Below are 22,061 nucleotides of genomic sequence, written 5' to 3' on the forward strand. Positions count from 1 at the left end.
CCCACCTGCATCAGTCTGCAGGACCTGCTCTGAAGCCCGAGGTTCAACTCAGGCTGACAGAGCGTAGGCTAAGTGTGGAGAGTTTGAAGCCAGCCTGTCACCCTTCTCAACACCTTCCTTCTGTACCTCTCCTTAAAAAAGATCAGGCCTAAATGCAGGAGTTACTGGGACAAGCCAGAAAAACAATCCTAAACCGAAGAGGCTCAACACAGTCTGTAACAATGTTCCACACTAATGGCTGTAAAGGGGCTTTCTTCAGTCACAGAAGAGCTTCTCCACAGAGAAGTATAAACCTCCCCGAGAAGAGCAATGTGAGGCAAATAAGTCAAACCACAATAAGGCAAGAAAAAGTTTCCACCTAGTTATCTGGACTGGCCTTAAGCCACCAGCTTCAAGGCTCCAAACCTAAATGCGCAGCACTCCACAGCTGTTACACCAGGAGCCTCTAGCTGGGGGGCTGCAGTTACACTCAACCTGCTAAGACACCTAATCTGGCTGCAGCTCAGTCTTTTTTGGGCTTCTTTTTGAGCACAGAAAAAGGACACACACAGGACACACACAGGACACACACAGGACGTGTTAGACCTCTGCTCATGCTGGGAGGGCCATGATGTACTTGCCCCTCATGCTTCTGCAAGAGGTTATACATCTACTGGCAAGAAGGCTGGGCACCAGTGGTCTTCTCTAAATTAAGCCATTTGAAGCTACAAGATTGTCCTTTCCCATTTTCATCTGTTGATAACAAAAAAGAAGAAATGGATGTGCTAGCTACTTTGATGTGCATGCTCCTCTGGCAAGCTGCCACAGCTGTTGCTAACATGCTTCTCCTCATTCAGGGACTTGAATTGTTAAACGCTTCTGCAAGTGAACTTTATGACCACGAGTTCACGTGAACAGTATTTCAAGACCTGGTCTCTCAACTGTTCTTGGCACCTATGGTTCTTCTTTGCCTTACTTCTGCCTGGGGTTAATGTGATGTATGCAAACAAGGTTCTAAGGTTGCTTTGACTGACATAAGACCTGTTTATCTGTCTCACCATTAGCTCAAAAGCAAGTTATTACCTAAGCTCAGAGGAAGCTGCCGCTTGGATGGGATTTCTGCATGGGAATGAGCAGCAGGTGCAAAATAATAATAAAACAAATAAATCAAATGGCAATGAAGTAGCTGAGCATACTATTCAGGACAAGATCACCCTTTATAACATTTGCAGCATTACAAGGGACTTTGTAGGCAATAAGTTTTCTAGACCTACCTAGGAGTTCTATACTTACAATAACCCCTGGGTAATAACCTCCAACAGTCACATTTTGGGTTCTTGTTGTAGCAGCTAGGCCCACCGTTAGAATTAATACTGACACAATGAGGAGAGTCACAGTTACGTAGAGGGAATTTCTTTTTCTTCTATTGAACGACCCTAAAAACACACATACACAACAGAATTTGCTGATTCCGTCTGGGGACAGTCACGATACCGCAAATTTCTCCTCCCACCGCCAACCACATTGTGGTGAATTTTCTTTCTTCTAACTTAAGAATATTTTTGGGTTTGGCTGTCACTTTTCACCTTCACTAACATGCTTTATCAAGCATTACTAGGGCATCTGAATTTACTTATCACTGCTCTGACATAGATGAAGAGAGCCTTAAGAACTGTAACTTTGCAAAGCTCATTTGGATACATCGGAGCCTCCCAGCCCCTCTGGCCTGGGGCAACAGAGCGAATGAGAAATATTACCGTTAGGCATTTATATATTTTTCTGATCTGTCTACTTACGTCAAGCTAAATAACCACACTGTCTGCCACTTGTTTTGAGGGGGGAAGTCTTGGCTGTAATCATATCGTAAGGCATCCACAATTTTCCATGTAAATGAGACATCACCAGTAACAGCCACTTCTCCTCCTCCTGTAGTATCATCCTTTCCTTTCAGCAAGGACCAGGTATTTTTAGACGCTTGAATAATGAATTTGTGGATTAGTAAAACTCATCTACAGCTGCCTGATTATGTTTTTTTTTTCTTTTATATATTTATAGATCTCCCAAATGAGCATAAATATAAAATAGTGATTCCATCAGCCAAGAGGAAAGCTGGCTGCGACGTTACGCTCGGCAACATCTTTAGGCGTGTTTGTTCAGCGTGTGCTCTGCCATCTTTACATCACTTTGTGGAACAATCCTTTTGATTATATTTCATACATTATGTAGACATAACCCAGCACCTGTGAGAGCAGCTGGTAGGATAACGGACCGTAACGGTCCCCTGCCACCCTCCCTGTGGGCTGCTGAGGCCACCCTGAATCCCATCCCCGCAGCCTGGGGCTCTCCAATGCACCCCGGGAGCAGGCAAAGCTATTTCCCACCCCAGAGGCTCCCAAGTGATGGGCATGCTACCAGCGTTTCTCAGAGTGTTTCAGAGAAGGGCAGGGACATGTCCCAAGAGCAAGGAGCTGCTTCCACCATCACTGAGCGTATTGCCTAAAGCAAACCATGTGGGGAACCCCCATCTGAGGTGTTCAGAGGCTCCCTGACAGCCTGTATGTGGCGAGATAAAACACCTGCAGAAAGGCCGGGAGGAAAGACTCAGCCAAGCCAAGCACAACCTCCTTGTCCAAATTCTCCAGAGAGAGGAGCACACCAGGCCTCGCTGGGCAGCTTTCTGTCTTGAAGATGTACGCCCCTGGTGCCCACAGGCCCTTCTTTTGGGTCTGCACATATTTGCAGCACAGCTAGAAAGATCTTTTCACCCTAACAGCTATACCAATGCAGCCATACGGACACACACTGGTACAAATTACCTCCCTTCCTCCGCAGGGACAGCTCTCGCCAGGGAAAAGTGCAGCAGCTCCCCGCTGCTCCTTCGCACCCCCTCCAACCTGAGCCACCAGCCGTGCTGCCGGCAGGCGCGCTCCCCCTCCATGCCGGTCCATGCTCTGGGCTGGCATGGGCACGGGGCTCGACCATTTCACCCACAACAGATGAGCTTGAAATCACAGACAAGTCCTAAACTTGGGGCTTAAAAGCCCAACACAAGGAGATGAAAGGCAAGAGAGATTTATAAAGAAAAGCAACATCCTTTTTGACTGACCAGCATCTCTGGAAGGAAAGCTTTCCACCCATAAACCTTCTGCTCATGTCCCAGAGCACAGCTGTGACCACGCCACTGGGACATCACTGGGTCTAAGAGCAAGCAGCCTGACAACTAGTTAGTCCTTAGCTGGAACGAATAGCTAGACAATTACTAATTTCAAACAAAATGAAATTAAACAACTGCTAGAGAACCCTGCGATCCAGGCTGGATCTTTTATCAGCGATCCTTAGTTTTTCATGCCATTTTTTACAGGATGGAGATAAAGGTACCCAACTGTTTCCTGCAGGTTGCATTTGGGGTTTATCTTCTTATTCGCCTAAATCTGCCAAATAAGTTAATAATATAAAATCTAGACTTCTAAAGCGTTCAAAATGCATCAAGATATCAGGCCATTCTGTATGTGTTGCCTCCCAAATACAACAGCTTATGCCACGCTTCCAGTTCCAATGTAATTATTTAAATGCAAGTGTCTTAAAATTCCAAAGTAGTGGGACCAAAGGTTTATTAGAAACTGGAGAAAAAATTGCTACTTCTTACATAGATTAGTTCTGAAAGGAGAGAAAGAATCTACACATGGTAGATTACCAAACTTCTGATTACTGCTACAGTTTGGCTGGCAAACGAGCAGAAGATAAGTAAAACCAGCCATATGTTCCTTACACAGCTTAAACTCTTTATGGTTAGGCTGGGTGGGTGTGCAGATGTTTGTGTACCATGCAAAACCACCCTGCAGAGCGCGTCTGAGTGAGCGTTGTGCGTACACAAGCACGCGGTTGCCACACACAAACCATTTCCATGGGAGATGCTTCAAAAAGTTACAATGAAAAAATCTGCAAAATGTGCTGTTTTCCTCAAAGCCAGAGTATTTCTGCAGGAAAACACTCTAAAAGAAGCAGCTTGAAACACTGTTTATGGATTCTGAACTTGTTTCAGAACCACCACGTTTTCAACTCTTACATTTCTACATTGTTTCCCAGCTCACAACTGGCTGGGAACATGCAATACAGAAGTGAAACAAAAGGTTTTCAACAGGAAAATTTCTGAAAGCTTTTCAATATTCCTCATAAGATTAAAAAAAAAAACCCAACAAAACCAAAATGCTTTTATTCCAAGTCCTGACAAAACCAACCATAATCCTTTAACTTGATATTGGAGAGAGACGTGAAATTGAAGAAATAATGCGATTACCTCCACTTCAGCTCTGTACTGGGACACTAATTCCATTTTTTCTTTCTCTGAAAATATGTTTTGTTACATGTATATTGGGAAAGTGGTTTTGTACTTCTGTAAGGATGCCTGCAGCTGCTTCAGCATACATGGACTTATACTCAGTATCTCTACTGATAGCTGCTGAAGGGCTGCCCCGGCAAAATCCTCTCTCTCAACATTAATTTTTGCTGAAAGTATTCCCCATTAGATCATTTTCCTCTTTGCTGCTGAGCTTGGCACAGCTTTACACACAGAAGTGGAGCTACGACAGATTTGCTATCTCTGCTTTTAAGAGATAGTAATAGCCTTTTCTCTGTGATTTATCCAAATTAGATACCTCAAAACTTGCAGTGCTTACCTCTACGTGAGTATACAAGGTGGTTTGAAACACTGTGCTTAACTCTGTGAAGGAGATGTAAAGAAATCAATGCTATCTATAGCCTGGCTATTTCTTTTGCTAAAATGGCACTCAGAATGGACAGGCTTCAGAAAGATCATTTTTATTTTAAGCCTCAGAAACATCCTCTTATTATAGTTGCCATATATAAGCCCACTCTAAACTTAAGGTTGTAGCAGGTTTTTCCAGATTACTTCAAAAGTTTGCAATAACACATCTCTTTGTATTGCCCCTGATTTATTTAAGTTTTTTCCTGATTACCAGAAGAAAATAGACAAGATGGCACAGAAACAGCACCGACTTCTCCATCTTGTTCTTTGGGGGAAAAGCCACAAGCGAAGAATAAGCGCAAAGTAGTCCAAGGAAGCCAGCTTTAACTTTTACACTAGGAGAACCGGGGGCAAATAGCACCGAGCCGTTCTCCTTCCCAGCCCTTCGCCTTTTGTTCCACTTCTCTGCTAAAAAAGCGTTAGTGTGCGAGCTGGGACCCAAACCGCACTCTAATTAAGGGCCCTGCCGGCAGGCCCACGGGAGGGGGTCTGCAGGCGTCTGGGTGGCTCATCCTCTGCTTGGATGGGTGGAAGGGTGGGGAAATTGCAATTAGCAGCCGGTGCGGAGCGGTATGAGGGATTCTCTGACCTAATTAGGGAGGTGAAGGAGCGCTGCGAGAGGAGCGGGCGCGCACCGCGGCCCCGCTCCGAAGGATGCTGCGCGACACGGGGGCTGCCTCCGCCCGGGCAGCGAGCCGCCCCCCGGGGGTCTCTGCCGCAGCCCCGCAGGCGCGGCCCCGGGGGGGAGACGGACCGTCCCCCTGCGGCTGAAGCCGCGCCTGACCGGCGGCGGGGCGGGCAGGGGAGCGGGGCCGGGGGAGGCGGCGGGCGCCTCGGCCGGCTGCAGCCCCTGGCCGCCGCGGGGGTCCGCTCCGCTCCGGCCCGGACGGCGACGGCGCCCGCGGGGACCCACCGCCCAAAATGGCCGCGCGCCCCCGACCCCCCGCGCACCGCCTCCCCGGCCGGCGGGGCCTCCCCTCCCCGCGGCACTCACCCACGGAGTCGGGCAGGGCCACGCCGCCCGGGCGCTGCTGAGTCAGGGACTGCCGCATGCTGCTGCCGCCGGCCCCCGCTCCCCGCCGCAGCCCGCCGGGCCACGGCGGCGGACAGAGCCCCGGCAGCGGCTCGGCCGCGCCTGCGCGCTGGGGCGGGAGCGGCGGGAGCTGCGGGGCCGGCCCGCACCGTACCGCACCGCCCGCTGTCCCCGCCCGGCGGCGGAGCCGGGGGCGGGTCCGCGGCGGTGCCTCCGGGTCTCGCCGGGAAGGGCTCTGGAGATGTGCCGTTCCTTCCAAAATGACTGCTCACCCCCCAGGCGTGTGGCGGTCTGGGTCTGCACGCGTGGCTGGACACCAGCGGAGTGACTGTGCCCTAGAGGGTTTTTTTTTGGGAAGGGGAGGGATAGAGGTCCTGCCCCATCCCCAGGGCGGTCCCGGCGCTGGACCCCCGCGCACTCCCCAGCAGCCCGGCCGGAGGGGCTCAGCACCTCCCTGGTCTTGGGTCTCCCCTGCCCTCTCCCCATCTTTTCCCCAGCCCCTTTGCACCCCAGCAGCTCCCACCCCGCCTCCAGCCCCGCTGCTCCAGGCCGTTCTGTCCTTCGCCAAACATCTCCCTGGCACCCCACTGTCCTCCCCGTCTCCTCCTCCCTGCAGCGCTGAGCCCCAGGGCGGTGCTGGTGGCGCTCCCGGGCAGCCACCCCGCCACGGCCACTGGCCCAGTTTTTTACTTCTTGGTGCTCTGAGATCTCTGCTCCGGTGGGGATGCCTGCGGCTGCCTGTGCCCGGTCCCACGGAGGCAGCACTCCCAGGAGACCCTGCAAGCTCCCCGTGTCTCCGGCCAAGGAGCCAGGGCAGGCCCTCAACCTCTGTTTTCCGTATTGTATCTGTAAAATGGGGATAAAAGCATCTTCCCAGCAGGCTTCATAATTGCTTGTAAATCACTTTAATGCCCTGGGCTGAGAGGTGCTAAGTGCAAATCATGTAATTATTTCAAGCCAAAGCATATTTCATCAAGTTAAGAGAAACTAATCCTATCTCTGCTTCAAAAAACCCCCACATTTTTATTGGATAAGAGCCTAATTACCAGCTTCTGCTGGGAGAAAAGAGAAAGCGTACACTGACAGCAGTGCAAGAGGCAAGTTACAAATGCCAGATCAATTAATGGCAAAGAATGCATCACCTGCAGAAAAAACAGCGGTTATTTACCTCAGATGAACTAGAAGAGCCCTGTGCTCACTGCCTGTGCCCCACTGGGCGGCGGGGCCGGCACTGGTCCCCTCCTGCTCGGTTGCCCCCGCTCTGTGCCAGTGATGGAGGGGACGGGTCTTGGCTCCCTCCTCCACTCTGTGCCAGGGCTGGGCGGTGCGGCGGCACAACCGCTGTGATGGGGTGCGTGTGCCCGCGGGGAGCTGCTGGTGCTCCACAATAGCCCAGGCCAAGTTAAATCCCTGTGCCCCATCCCAGATCCCGAGCTTTGGGCAGGCAACTCTCTGGCCCCGAGGTCCCAGTTCGGATGGGGAGAGCCAGCTGTGAGCACGGCTGCCTGCGCACCCTCCTGCCGGCGGGCCGGGCTGCGGGCAGGCACCGGTACCGAGCCAGCCCTGCCTGCGCAGCCGGCAGCAGGCGTGTGGCAGCCCCGGCCAACTCGGCGCAGACCGGGGCAGCTGCCAGACCTCTTTCTTTCCCGCTGTGCCCATTTATTAGCACAGCCGGTGAGCGGCTTTCAGCCATGCTCAGGAGAGGAAAGGAAGAAATGGTGCTTTGCCTGTTTGGACAGCGCAGTGCAACTCTGCGGGACCCCAGGACAGACGTCCCTGTGCCTCTGGGCAAAGCCCCAGCCTGGGGCAAGGCAGCCTTTCCCCACCGTTGAACAGGGCCTGGCTCTCCCGCAAAGGGAAGGGTCGCCAGCCCCATTGGAAATGTGCAGAGGGGATGAGCCGGTGGATGGTGCCGAGGTCCTGCTGGGACAGACGGTGTAAAACAAGCCATGCTGTTCCTCGAGAGCTGCATGGGGCGCAGCCAGGGACAAGCAGCTCTCGCGCATTGCCATCACATTCCAGGCACTGCTGCATGTGCAGCAGCAGGCAGGGTTTTGGTGAGGTTGGCCAACACCAGTGCCCCGTCCCCCTGCTGCCCCCAGCACTCCCACCATGCCGGCCCCTCACAGCAGCGGGACTCCAGCACACATCCCCTGCGTCCCTAACGCACCATCTTGTGTCCGTAATTCACTGATGGGGGAAAATCTAATGCTCCCCGGCCCTGGTCTGCAGAGTGTCACAGCAAGGTGTCCTCTGGATTTTGTCTCGGTGGCTGTGGCTGGCTCTTACAGCTGGGTTGGGGAAGCGGACGCTGTGCGCTCCTAGTTGCTGTTTCAATTCGAAGGGTTAAATATAGCCCTGCCCCTCGCACTACCCCTTCACTGCAAAAGAGATTTTGCAAGCATTAAACACGACCCTGCCGTGACTGACAAGCACATATTGACAGACCCATGCGGCCATCGAAAGCCCTAGTGTTTTGCTAATGTTTATTAACAGCTACACGGTCTCCCTGGGGCGGAGAGCCCGGCTTCCCCATGTAGGGTGCTGGCTGGCCTTGGTGGGGACTCGGGCGCGGGGCAGGATGCTGCGAGGGTGCTGCAAAGGGCAGCAGATGCCAGGGGGCTCGGGACGGGATCCTGTTGCGTTGAGCTCACCCCTTTTAGGAAAGCAAGTTATTTTTTGATCTGCTGCTGAACGCTGAAGTCCTGCAGGGTAGGGAGGGAAAGCAGCGTGGTTCCCCACAGACAGGCAAAGGTCTCGCGCAGCCGCACTCGCTCAGCCTTTTTTTGGGGTGTCGCGGGGCTGGGGAGCTGTGCTGGGGAGAGGGCTGTGCCCACAGGTCCCTGAGGGCCAGGGCAACATGGCACCCACGATGGGGCCGGTGCTGCTGGGCTCAGCCCCGGGCTCCTGCGTTGCTAACGCTCACGTTTCTCTGCATTTCCCACCCAGGGATGGACGGGAACACCAGCGCCGGGGGCACAGAGGGCCAGCACAGGAGCCCCCACTGGAAGGCGGTGAGTCTTTTGGGGCTGCTGGTCACCCTCCGAGAGGCAAGGAGGGGGCTGCTGCCAAGAACTTCGGTCGTGGCTGATAAATATAGCTACTTTGCTTTAGGAAATGGTGCTTCGTCCCTTAGGCAAAGCGTAAACACTTTGCACTGAGAGGGGAAGGGGCAGCAGGGGGTCTGGGTGGTGGTCCTGGGCACCGAGGGGGGCCAGGAGGGACGGGGACACGCTGGCATGGGCCACCCTCTGTGCACCTGGCTTTCAGCAGGAGGAACCCGCCTTTGACAGATGACCCAGTCCAGGGTGAGGATGGGGGAAAGGCCCTGGCCTCCCTCAGGGCACCCACGACTGTCACCACAGCGTGATCCCACCAGGGATGAACCCCAGCTTTTCTTCGCTGCTCGGAGTCACCGCTGCTGCCATGGCAGGCAGCAGCCTGGGGCTGCCCAGTGTCCCGACAGGTCCCACGATGGCTGTGCCCCCTCCCTGTCCTGGCACGCTCCTACCCCAGCTCCTGCCGCTCCTCCAGGTGCAAGGGACTGCTCCGAGACCATCTCTGGTCCTGGGCTGCAAAGATAAAACACCTGGGAGGTGTTGCAGTCCAGACCTAACCTAGCTCAGGGACCTCCACCAGGGACCTGGCAGTGGGGTCATCCCGTCCTGTCCGGCTGCCCCACACAGACCTCCCTGCCTGTGGGGAGAGCCCAGGCCCCCCTCAGCCTTCCCATGCTACCACGGAGCCCCCGAGGCCTCTCCCAGCCAACGGGATGGACCCTTCACCAAGTGCTGGATACGCAGCATGGAGCCAGGAGAGCCAGAAACTTCTCCCTCCTTGCAAAAGCTTTCTGCAGGGCAGAGCCATGGGGTTCCCCGGGTGAGAGCCCATGGGGGGCTGTCCCTGTGTCCCCCTGCAGCTCTAAGCATCAGTAGCAGCTTCTGGGCGAGCCCTGCATACAGCCCATGCGCTGCCCTCGCTGCCTCCGAGCTGCAGCTGGTATGAAATCCAAAGGGCTTTTCCCAAAGCAGCACTAAGCATCGGTGCAGAGTCCCTCTGAGCAGTCCCCGCTACTCTGGCAGTCTGAGAAAATATTTCCAGAACAGCTGCCGGTAGCTTTTTTATTTAACGGGGAGCAGAGCGGGAGGAAGGAGAACTCCTCCTCCTCCTCTTCTTCCATCACTTGCTCCTCTGTGGCTGTCCTGGCAGCCAGCAGCCCCTGCACCTCCTCTCCCATGTCCCTGCCGGCAACTCGTGCCGGGGCTGCTGCTTCCCCGCTCCGAAATCCTCTGGTTTCATCCGTCCTGCATGGTACAGGGCTGCGGCCATGCAGGAGCTGGCTCAGGAAGGGCTCCAGCCCGGGGTGCAGGACCTGGGCCAAGCATTGCCTTTGGTGTACAGGCGGCCGCAGGCATTTTGCCGGCAGCAGCGCTCTGACGCAGGCGTGCCTCCAGAAGAGCCCCACCGGGGCTTTAACCGGGTCCGAGCGGGGCAATCAGCGGGATGGTGATGGTTTATAGCCCCCCTGGGTCTCACCCAGGCTCTCCAAGGCACGAATTCAGGCTTTGGAGTTGATACTCTCCCCCCATTCTCACTGTTTTGCAGTATTTGTGTGTCCGAGCAGAGTTTAATCCCCCCGATTTGAAGGTGTTTCCAAGCCAGATTTTCTGCCAAGCTGTCGGCCGCTTCCCAGCTCCCCTGGGGTGACCCACGGGGTGTAAATATCTCGCTTGTTGGCCCTGGGTCCAACAGGTGCCCACGGCCGGCGGGTTTCCATGGCCCTCAGTGCAGACATGGGGCGATCACGCCGGTGCGGCCGCTGCAGGACCGTGCTCGCAGTGGGCACGGCGGCCTCAGGGAGACATGGCCGGGGCCGGCAAGCGTGGCCCTGACCCAGCCGGGAGCGGCTGGACCCTGCAGGAGCGTTTGCATTAAAGCGCTGGGAGGCAATGAACCCATCCAGATCTCAGCATCACCCCTTCTCCCCAGCGGCACCTGGCCCAGCCCTGCCCCGAGCTCAAAGCAAGGTCTGCACCCTCTCCCACCTCACGGCCTGCTTTTGGAGACGTAGAGCCTGCCCAGGTTCAAGGGGGGTTAGGGACGGCTGCCGAGTCTCATCTCAAATACCTCTTGGCCAGTTACAGGTACAGAGACATTTGTGTTCCCCAGCTCCAGACAAATGAGTTTTCACCACCGAGGCAAAAAAGCAAATTCTCGCCGCCTGGGGAGATGCTTTTCCCTGGAATTTAGTGTAATTAAAAAATAACAACACAGGGATTTCTCCAAAGACCACGGAGAAATTAGTACGCCAAGAAAAACAAACTGGATGACCTCTTAAATAATGCCGCCTGCTGTCTCAGCGGCGGATGACCTCTTAAATAATGCCTCATCTGTGGTAGCACAGAAAACGTGCACTTGAGCTCAGAGACGTTGCAGAAGCGTGGGAACAACCCCGGCCCTCCCAGATCACAGGTTTTCTTTGGTCACGTTCACACAGGTGGAAAAAGATGAGTTTCTGTAAATACCAGGAGAAGGAGACGTACCCGGTGTGACGGCAGTGACGTACGTGTCATGGAAAAATGGATGCTGGGATCTAAGTGATCTTAAGTCAGAACAGCCAAAACTGCCTCTCCTTAACTCAAGAGTGATGATGGGAAAATGGAAATTTGAAACATTTCCAGCTATTAAGTGCTTTTGCATTTATTTTTGGCCAATAAGATGTTCAGCTTGCGTGTGGGGGTTGTGTTCTGTAACTCTTCCAGGAAAATAAGCATGAGGAGAAGGGCCAGGATCCTGACAGAGGGGAGGACAAGACCAAGGCAGAGATGGGGAGCAAAACCTGGGCAGACCTGGCTGGGGAGATGAAGATGTTCCTGTGGAACCCGGAGGAGAGAACGTGCCTGGGGAGAACAGCCAAGAGCTGGGGTAGGTCCTTGCTCAAGCCCCACTTTTGGGGATCGTTGCCTTTTCTGCTTCATGACGGATGCACTTCCCTGTGAAGGTCCTTGATAGCTTGGACTGACCACCCCTGTCCCATATTTTCAGAGTAGATGTTTCTAACCAGTGCAATAAAGAACTAGTGAGAAGGACAAGCAGAAAACCTTGGGAAAGTTACCCTTGGTCTGGATGTTAATGTTCACTGAGAATGTGAAAGCAAAGATTTCGGGCTGCCCAGACCGTGTACTGGGAAGAAATTAAGAGCCTGAGCAAGCACGGGGGCTGCAGGTCGGTCTGCCAGAGCCACGCACCGCTGCTGCCGCCGGCGACCCGGCTCCTGCCTGCATAAGTCGGGAGCCCACGGGAGGTGGCTTTGGGGTCATCAGTGTTGGTGGGGGAAGAGCGCTCGAGTCACGGGGCAGGCGTTTCGGGGGGGTGCACACCGCGGGGCCGAGCAGCCCACCTTGCCTGCGTGCGCCCTGGCTCTGGGGTGGGAAAAGCTGGTCATCGCCGTCGCCCCGCAGCTTCCCGGGGTGTGACGTGGTGCCCACAGCAGAGCCCGCATGTGCTATGGGGGCTGGTGGGTGGGATGTGCCAGTGAGGGTTTTGAGCACCATTCTATTTTATCTGTATCCACATCGCCTTCAAAAATTATCGCTGAGCTTGGCGGTGCCCCGGGTGGTTAAGAGCAGCCCACGGCTGCGGGGTGAGGCTCAGTCCGAGATCAAGGTGCCACAGCACACGCGATGCCATCCACCTTTGCAGCTCTGTTCTCCTGACAGCGCATAACCCCCGCAGCGGAGTGAAAATCCCCAACCTTAGCCCAGCGTCGTGTGCGCATCCGCACCGGTGTAAGGCTGCTCAGCGTTGGCAGTCCTCGGCAGCTGGCACTGGCACCATGCTCGCAAGCCCCGCAGCCTGCCCATGCCCGCGCCGAGCGCTCTGGGTCTCCTGCAAAGCCTGTGGGGACAGCCGGGAGAAACAAAGGAAACTGCCCACGAGCACTGGAGGAGTCTGAAAACCCACAAGCACGGGTTTGGGGCAGGCCTTGAAATCCACATTCGCTCCCCCGTGCCTTTTGCTGGCCACGGTTTTGCTGCTCCTTTGCTGGACGGGAAGGCACAGACTGGAGTGTGGGAGCAGTACGGGGGTGACAGTCCTTAGGGACGTGGGTTTGGGTTTGTGGGGGCTCTGCCGGGTGCTGAGAAAAGCCCCGTGAGAAGGTTTGCTCAGGCTGGTGTGCGTGTGGCCCCGGCTGGCTACTGCTGGAAGTTATTTATTTACAGCCTCAGGGAGGGTGCAGCGTCCTCCTGCGCCCTGGGAGCATCATGGTGTGCTATACGGCCCCGCTGCCCGATGGACACACGTACCCCCGGCTGCGCACCCGCGTGTGCTCACGTGCCCGTACAAGGGGGCGGGAGAGAGGCACTGAAGCTACTGTGAAAATCAAATTTTCTTTTAAAATGAGAGCATTTGGAGGTGAACGGAGCTGAACTTTCCCGCTCTCATCTCACGGGAGATGAGGAGGAGGGAGTCTGCCCAGCCTGGGACTGCTCCCCTGCACTGGCCCTGAAGGTGTTCCCCAGGGAGGGGGGGCTCAGGGGACTTGCGCTGCCAAAATGCAGGTTGCCAGCTGGCCACAGGGTCAGCACTGGAGGCCCCAGCCCCTGAGAAAGGCTGCACCCCCGGCTCTGCCGGTGACAACGCTTCCTGCTGCATTGCAGGAAACATAAGAACGGGAATGGTAGCAGCACCGTGTCCCACAAGCATCAGCTTGGCACCCCAGCGGCAGCTCCAGCCCCGCCAGGCTGGTGCAGAGGCACCGTCCCAGCATCATCGTGGCAGGGCTGGACATTGTCCCTGCTGTGCCACCAGCAGCGGTGATGGTCCCATCTGCCCCTGCCTGGCCCGCAGCAGGACACGGCCCCGCAGTTGTTCCCAGCACCGCGGCCCCGGCAGAAGCACGGCAGGAGCGCACATCTGTGTTCCCAGGGCTCCCTCCGAGCTGCCGGCACGTTTCTCCTGGGAAATGTTTGGGTTAGGGCTTCACTTTGCTTTCACTTGGGTTTTATTCATAGGCCACGGCCTCTTGAGACATCCTCAGCCATTAGCTGGCCCAGAGGAAAAACAAACCCATTCCCTGGACGTCAGGGCTATGGAACACCAGCGGTGCCGCAGCCCCCGAGCGACGCCGCCCGCTTCAGTCCCAGCGCTGGGGTCCCTGCCGTGCAGGCGACAGGAGTCGGGGCAGGAGCATCGCCCCGCAGCCCCCATCAGGAATTTGGACGTGCTGAAGCCACCGGCACCCTCGCGTGCTACCATGCCAAGAGGGGGTGGGAAGGGCAAGAGCCGAGGTCGGGTCTGACTGTGAGAGAGAGCCGAGGCAAGTGGACACACAGCTGGTCCTGACCCGGCCGTGGGAAGGGCCATGCAGCAAAAGGGGTACAGAGCCAAACGGCAGCTGCCCCGGCTGAGAGTCGTGCACCCAAAAATGCCAGGGTCTGTGTGCGGAGGGGGGCTGTGAGCTCCCACCCCCACGATGGACTCAGAGCTGCGGAGGACGCCATGCTAAGCATGGCTGTGCATCCCCGCGGGACACAGCCCGTGGGACGTGCTCCGATTGCGTTAACAATGCCCTCTCTCTCTTGCAGGTTTGATCTTACTGTTTTACTTCATTTTCTACACGTGCCTGGCGGGAATGTTTGCCTTTTGCATGTACGTGATGCTGCTCACGCTGAGCCCCTACACACCCAGGTACCGGGACCGCGTGTCTCCGCCAGGTACGTACCCCAGCCAGCCCGGCCTCGGGCACCTCTGCTGGCACTCGCCCAGCGAGGTGCTGCCGACACGGCGTGGCAGGGCCCTCGGGTGAAGCCCTGCGGGAGCTGTACGCTCCTACGGTCAACCAGCCCTCCCTAACACGGGGGGTTATTACTTACCTCAGGGCACTGACAGTGCTGCAGGTTCTCTGGAGAGGGTCAGGCATCTTAAATAGCCCCATGTGAAGCATTCATTCTAATGATACTAATTGTTATTCTAATTATGCTAATCATTAGGCTAATTATTCTCAAGGTAAATGAGCAAGCTAAGGCATTTCATAGGTGACGCCCATTCATATCAGCTGCTGCCCCTTTATACCTCATACCTTCAAAATAAAATGCAAATCGAGAGTAGCTTTTATACACTATTATTTGGGGGAGTCCTGGCAAGATAATGTTCAAAAACTCCTTTCCCTATGACAGAAGCAGCATTTTTGCTGTGTTTTTGGGTCAGTGGGGAACACGAGGCCCCCTCGCCCTGCTCCCTACCCGGAGCTGGCTGCGCGGCTGGGAGCATGGGGGACCCTCAGCCTCCGTGTGCAGCCCCAAGCCCTGCAGTGCTGCTGAGACCCTCCAGGTCTCCCATGTTTCCCGGATATTTTGATGTGCATGGTGTTCTCTGGGTGTGAAATGGAGGTGAGGTGTCAGCGGGTTGAGGAGAGAGTTTATTTGTGAGCTGGTGCTGCCACTCTCGTGCCTGCGCCCAGCCCCAAGCCCAGTCGCAGTGCAACCAGCCCCTGCAACACGCGCCCCAAGCCTGTGGCCAGTCCACCCATGTGTGCTCTAACAGGGTGTCCTGGTTTCGGCTGGGATAGGGTTAAATTTCTTCCTAGTGCTGTGTTTTGGATTTAGTACGAGGAGAATGTTGATAACACACCGATGTTTTCAGTTGTTGCTAAGTGCCCTCCTAGTCCAAGGACAGCTCCCGTGCCTACTGACTGAGCTAGGTACACAAGATGGGAGGGAACATAATCAGGACAGCCAGCCCAGCTGGCCAATGGGGTATTCCATACCATGTGACGTCATGCTCAGTATATGACGGGTAGGCGTGATCCAGGAAGTACCGATTGCTACTTGGTTATCGGTCAGCGCGGGTGGTGAGCAATTGCATTGTGCATCACTCATTTTGTATATTCTATCATTATTTATTATCATTATTTTCCCTTTTTCTGTTCTATTAAACTGTCTTTATCTCAACCCACGAGTTTTTCTCACTCCTACCCTCGATTCTCTCCCCGTCCCACTGGGGGGGTGGGGGGAGTGAGTGAGCGGCTGCGTGGTATGTGGCTGCCTGCCAGGTTAAACCACGACACAGGGTCCGTTTCCTTCTCCAGGAGTAATGATCAGACCGTACTTGCACGGGTTCACCATTGCCTTCAACGTCTCTCAGCCCAGCACGTGGCAACCCTACGTGGACAGCATGCACCACTTCCTAGCAGGTAAGCTCTTAGGCACCTCAGGAGTTATGTTGGCAAGCTCTTTGCATCCATGCACCCATGCACACAGTGCAGGGGTCTCCTCCTGGGGTGCAGATCACCTCTCGGCATCTCACGACCCCCATCTAGAAAGGGAGGCTCATAAGTGGTCACAGGAGCTTCTGTGGGAGGGAGCCTTGCCTTTCCAGGTGGGACTTTCTAACTCCCTTGACATGCGGATATACTCTGAGAACGTGGGTCTGTGCAGGTCTCGAGAAACGTTAACAAGTCTCTTGGTCCCCACCAGCTTATGATGACAAAGTTCAAGAGGAGAAGAATATCGAGTGTGTCTCAGGACAGTACTTCATCCAAGGGGGCAATGAAAGCGAGGAGAAGAAGGCCTGCCAGTTCAAGCGCTCACTGCTGCAGAACTGCTCTGGCATTGAGGACCCAACGTTTGGCTACTCTAAAGGCCAGCCCTGCATCCTGCTGAAGATGAACCGGGTACAGAGAAAGCCGGTCGTCTTAATTCCTTCCTTCAGTGCACCCCAGTGTGATAGAGTAAAGACCATGCAGGGACTGAAACTCCTCCAGTTCTCAGGCCCAGGGAAAAAGGGAACTAGAATCCCAAAACCTGCTGGCTCATACCTGCTAGAAAACATAAAAAAAGAAACGCTAGAACACATAAAAAAGAAACCACTGCAAAACTTGGTTGGATTTGCTAAGGCCTGAGTGCTTGGAGGGTCTTGTGCCAGGCCCCTGTGTGGGAGGAACTGAGCCTTAGGGCTATACCTCAGACCCCAGTCTCTATAATGGGAATTTTCACAGAACTGAGTTTATTTGAAATCTTCTAATAGCATGGTGGCTCAGTGCACGCTGCTGGGAAAATAAATGTGGGGTGTGTGTGAGCGGTGTGGGGAAGTGGCTGTATTGCTCCAGGGAGTCTGGGCTCTCTGGATGCTCTGCTCTGCCTCCGCTCTCAGGCACGGGCAAGCTGCACTGTGCGGGGTGGCAGACCCTGCTTTTAAGGGCACATAACTCCTGTCCTGAGCAACGTGACTGGCATGTAGAAGAGCTTAAGCTCTGGAGAAGGGAGGCAGCACGCACTTGGCACTGCATTTCACACAAGTATGGATGTCTTTTGTTTTTGCAGATCATAGGCTACCGACCTGGTGCTGGGGTCCCTGTGAGCGTGGACTGCAAAGTGCAGGTACTGCTTCCATTTGTGCTCGGCAGCGTGGTGCGTAGAAGACCAAATGTCTCCCTCTGATGGACCCCACCAACGTCTCATTTTAGCCCCAAACGCTCACAGGACCCAGCACTGCTGATGCCTCTGGGTGCAAGCGGGGGCCGGTCTGCTGAGAAGGACAGAGGCCACCAGCCTCCTGCTTCCCACCCCGGCCCTCGCCCTCCGAGCGCTGCCGGCTCCTGCCAGCCTCACCGGCCGCACTCTGCTCAGCCCCTGAGGGCAGGCCGGCAGGGCTGGGTGCCGGGGTGCCAGCTAGAGCCCGGAGCTGGAGAGGAAGAGGCAGGAGCTGCTCACATCCATCCCCACCCACTCCGCAGGACCCTCGGTCCTGGGGAGCACCCTGCAAGCCAACAGCAACAGGGTGAGGGAAGGGCTCCCACTGCCCGGGCAGCAGCTGGATCAGACCCTTAGAGAGCAATAAAGCAGCAGGTAAACGCAGGGAGGGAGCGACAGGCAGCAAATTCTGTAACCCTCCCCTGTGCCTTCATAGCACCGTTACGCTCTGGCTCGCTGCAGCAGCAGCTGCCTCTGACAGCAAACGCTGCGTGCAGGCAGGCGCAGCCGAGCCCTGCCGTGGATTTGCAAGAGATGTCAGCTCCTTCGCCTTCCTCTGAAGGGAGCTGTATTTTGTGTCCCACGTGCTACGTGTGTACCTTTATTTTTTTTTCCGATCACAGAAAGGCAATGAGAGCGATCTCAGATCGGTGGACTTCTACCCTGGAAACGGGACGTTTGATCTCATGTATTACCCCTACTACGGCAAGATCACTCACGTAAGTAAGGACTCTGGCACCTTTGTTATGTCTCCTTGGGAAGGAGAGGGCAGAGCTGCTGCACGGAGTACAGATGTGCTTTCTGGCTATTTTGGGCAGATGCAGGCAGGAGGGAGGCCACGGGCACTGGGATTACAGCGCTCTATTTCTGTCTCTGACAAACTGCGGGAAATCCTTGGGGACTCCGGTTCCCCCTTGCCAGCAATAGGAATTATTACATTTATCATCTGGAGACTAAGACCGGCTTTGCTATCTCCCAGAAAAGGTCTCAGCTCTCTTTCCCAGGGTGTTAGGGAAGTCTGGGGTTAGGTGACACAAGAGGAAAAGGATGGGGCTTCTGTCAAAGCAATGACAATACCACTTCAGGCTGGGTGGCTCAAAACAGAGCAGTCCAACATCGGTGGCTATTTCCGAACATGCTGGCCAGCACTGCTGCGGTCTGTGCGGGGCTGCACAGCGTTAGGAGGTAACGCACCTTCACAACAAAAGCTGAAATGGAAGACGAGGCAGGCACTAGACGCCTACTGTCACACTGCTGCTGGCTGAGGATGAGTAACAGCCCCGGACACCGGGCCTGCATGTCCTTCGAGCACACAGATCCGAGGAACACCACAGATTTCTTATTACAAGCCCTAGGTCGGTTTTTAGAACAGCAGAAAGTATTTGAAAGTCCCATTATCCGGTGTTACTTGTCCTGGCCAATCAACCCAAGAGGCACGGCGCAGTGCAAAACGCCGAGGTGACCCCGTCCCTCTGAGGCACGGGCACAGAAAGGCTCAGCTCCAGCATCCCGAGGGACCATGGTGGACATCAGGCAAAGGCACTGGGAACCGTGAACCAATTACCAATGATTTTTACTGAACGTGAAAGCACTGCCTGCATTTCTGCTCCCTCAAAAATTACACTTAAATCTCCCTTCTTTTCAGGTCAACTATACGTCCCCACTGGTGGCTATGCACTTTACAGATGTGAAGAAGAATTATTCGGTCCCTATTCAGTGCAGTCTGAATGGGAAAGGTATTACCAACGATGCTAACAGAGACCGCTTCCTGGGCCGAATCATCTTCACACTCAGCATCGGAAAGTAGCCACCACAAACACTGGGCACTTAGATTAAGTCAGTCAGAGGCTTTTTCCTTTTTAAAGCATAAAGCCAGCATTTTTTCTGCTAGGAAAAACAGGCACATGGAGATTTTTGTTAATTTATTTTTGTTCATAGTTAGGAAACAAATGAGATGCAATGGAGTGTAGAACCACATTTTTCATCATCTGATGTAAATCATTATTAGTAAAAATTAAAAGTTATCTCCTGGGCAGAAAACTTGCAAAAGCATTTCAGTTTTGATTAAAAAAACCTCTGGTATTCGAACACTATTTTCATAAGGTTTTTTTATGACTGACCCCTGTGGAATGCATTTTTCCTGGCTTTAAATTTTAATCTTTACCATAGTTTTATGTGCATTTCTCAGGCAAAAGCTAACAAGAGGGTAATTTATTAGCACTATTCTTGTTAAAATAATAAACAGCCAAAATTCTGGATTATGCCTGCAATGACAGTTAAGTGAAAATGGCAGATCTCAAAATGCCTCCTAGGATCTTCAGCACCAGGAGCATCTTGACTGCAGCATTTTACACAGCTTGTGCAGCACACCCAAGGTGTTGGAGCAAAGGCCATGTAGAAAATCGTTTGACCTTGAACCTTTCCAACTGTTCCTTTCTGAAGAGGGAAGATTAATGCATTTGTGCCTCCTCCTCCTCACTCCAGTACTTCTCTCTGCCCCAGGAATCATCAAGTCCATTAGGCAGGGACGAGTGAAAGGAGCTCTTCTCTCCCTGTCACGGTTCGCAGGCTGACGGTGCCTCCTGCCCCTCTTCAGGCACAGAAGTGCCAGTGAAACGAGTTAGACCCCCCAAATATTCCAGGCCTGTTCTTCCCTCTTCCAGAGACATCACAGCTATAATGCTGCAGAAAACCACAGGGAAATGCTTGGTCGTTTCATCGGTAAGGGGTCAACGCTGGTATTAGCGAAGTCATCAATTTGTTGTCCTCACAGACCTATGAAGCACACTCGCCCTCCTCCGAGCGGAGCGCTGCTGACCTGAGCAACCTCTGCCGCGCGGGCAGCCTGACCCTCCCGGCCCCTGGGCATATAGCCTTCCTATGTGACAGAGATGAACCACACTCCGCACGTTAGGAGCTATGAGAACGCAGCAGGACAGGACACCTCAGGACAATGTACTAGTTGGAAAGCACACTTACTAAAATTACTGGCTGAACAAGAGCATTATGGTATGTTTGCCCTACATCCTAGTCCAGGTACTTAATCTGCCATCATTTCCTGATCTATATAAGGCTCTAAGAAGTCATTTTTTGTATTAAAAATAAAGCAGCTACAGTAAAATTAACTCTATGGTACCATTCGTAAAACACTGGTGCAAGAGATGCAGTTTGTGACGTTAGCTCCCTGTGCTGGCCAGTTAGTGACTGAATTTCAAAGCAGCAGGTAATGTGATCCTTGAATTTTGAGCACTTGATTAACTTTTTATGGCAAAAAGTTCAGAAGCCCAGTACAATAAGACTCGCTATATGCTAAGTATCACAAAAAACCATCGGGCAAACACTTACGTATTAAGAACTGTTAAAAACCTGAACCAGAGGTAGTTTAGAAACTACTTTTGCTCCGATGTGGTTATTCACATGACACTGGTAGAGCTAGGGCAACACAGTCATTCTGCCTGCACAACTTACCTGAAAGGGCATGTTCTGATCAACAGAAACTGGCTTCTGCCAAGGAAGATGCTGCCGTGGTAGCGGCTCTTCCTTTGACATCAGAAGTAAGTTAAACCCACAAAATGTTTTCCCGCCTGCCAATTGCTTTAGCTCTTTTAAAACATTTATATTTCTGTAGGATCCTGGAAGGAAACCAAACCCTTCATGCTTCAGGCCATAAAATTAAGAGCTCTCCAGCTAGCAACAGGACAGAACTTTATTTATATCTATTCCCTACCTGCCTGCTGGAAGGATTCATGAAGCAGCTGGTCCTTTAGCAGACACTGGACCCATGCTTTGATCCAATCAACAAAGAAAGATCAACTAATTGGGATGTAAATACGTGAACAGCTTAGAAGCAAAAGTTTCTGTTTTCCCACCAACATCCTGATCCAGGCACGTTGACAATCCCGTTCGAAAAGCTCTCAGAGATGGCATGCGTGTCTACTTACACTAAAACAAAGCTTTATAAACACCATAGTTAACTTTATTTTCCATACACATATTCTGCTTTCAGCATGTTTGTACAGTCATTTCAAGATTCAGAGAATTGTATACACCACTCTTCATGCTACAACAACCTTAAAGTGCTGGCTCAATTTTTGACTTTTATTGAAGCCCAAAATAATACTTTATATGTATATATAAAATATATATATATGTACATCTAGGAAATTGCCACATTTTACTAAAATAACCTAGCAAAAGTGATGCAAAATACTCTGATCTGCAATCTGAGCATGAAACCATAGATGGAATCCATCTGCTGGCAGCAGAGAAGCAACACACGCTGACAAGCAGGTGTTACTCAGAAATTGCCAGTCTCAAAATAATTCACCATTTACCACTCTGGCAGGGAAATCAAGTATTGAGAGAGCAAAGGTACAACACAAAAGACCAAGGCAACCAAACCCAAAGCACACAGTCCAACTCAGCAGCATTAAATTACACTCCTAAAAAAAGACAACTTGGTTCAAGAGCCCACGTGCGGTACAAAAATCAGTTTTGTCAGATTCATGTAAAGCTTATCTTTGGTCACAGTGAGGACAAGAATAATTGAACGTACAGGTATTTCTCAAACATCAAAACTAACTCTTTAGGAATCTCCCTTCCCTGAATATATAGCTATTGTGAATTACTTAAACATCAGTGTTGACTACCTCCTTTGTGCATGTGAATTACTGAAAGTGCTTCCCCTACAACACAGATACAGGCTCAGTGCACAAAGAGATTAAATATTGAAGTAGCTTTAGTAAACACTTGCTGCAGAGGACAGAAACTTTGTGTGCTGTCAGCAGCTCTCTGCAGACCTGGCAGCTCT

The 22,061-nt window shown here is 53.2% G+C and overlaps 2 protein-coding genes across 3 annotated transcripts in view; one reads left to right on the plus strand and one right to left on the minus strand.

Annotated features, from left to right (window-relative positions):
- TMEM255A (transmembrane protein 255A) overlaps positions 1 to 22,061 on the minus strand; it is a 53,163-nt gene that overhangs the window by 22,907 nt on the left and 8,195 nt on the right. The window contains exons 1-2 of one of the 2 annotated variants that reach the window (XM_075162363.1): positions 5,739 to 5,887; positions 1,273 to 1,415 (exon numbers count right to left, since the gene is read on the minus strand). The exons of the other annotated variant lie outside the window; for it this stretch is intronic. Coding sequence (XP_075018464.1) covers positions 1,273 to 1,415; positions 5,739 to 5,796 — 201 coding nt within the window. The 5' untranslated portion in view covers positions 5,797 to 5,887. Of the gene's footprint in view, positions 1 to 1,272; positions 1,416 to 5,738; positions 5,888 to 22,061 lie in introns of those variants that run through there. 2 annotated transcript variants of the gene reach the window in all.
- Positions 8,729 to 20,777, plus strand: ATP1B4 (ATPase Na+/K+ transporting family member beta 4). The gene is made up of 8 exons (XM_075162365.1): positions 8,729 to 8,791; positions 11,540 to 11,702; positions 14,366 to 14,494; positions 15,868 to 15,972; positions 16,256 to 16,452; positions 17,102 to 17,158; positions 17,875 to 17,970; positions 18,897 to 20,777. Exons 1-8 carry the CDS (start codon positions 8,729 to 8,731, stop codon positions 19,056 to 19,058), a joined length of 972 nt encoding a protein of 323 aa, XP_075018466.1. The 3' UTR covers positions 19,059 to 20,777.

This window comes from Calonectris borealis, chromosome 13, assembly GCF_964195595.1.
Source record: "Calonectris borealis chromosome 13, bCalBor7.hap1.2, whole genome shotgun sequence".
Classification (NCBI taxonomy): domain Eukaryota; kingdom Metazoa; phylum Chordata; class Aves; order Procellariiformes; family Procellariidae; genus Calonectris; species Calonectris borealis.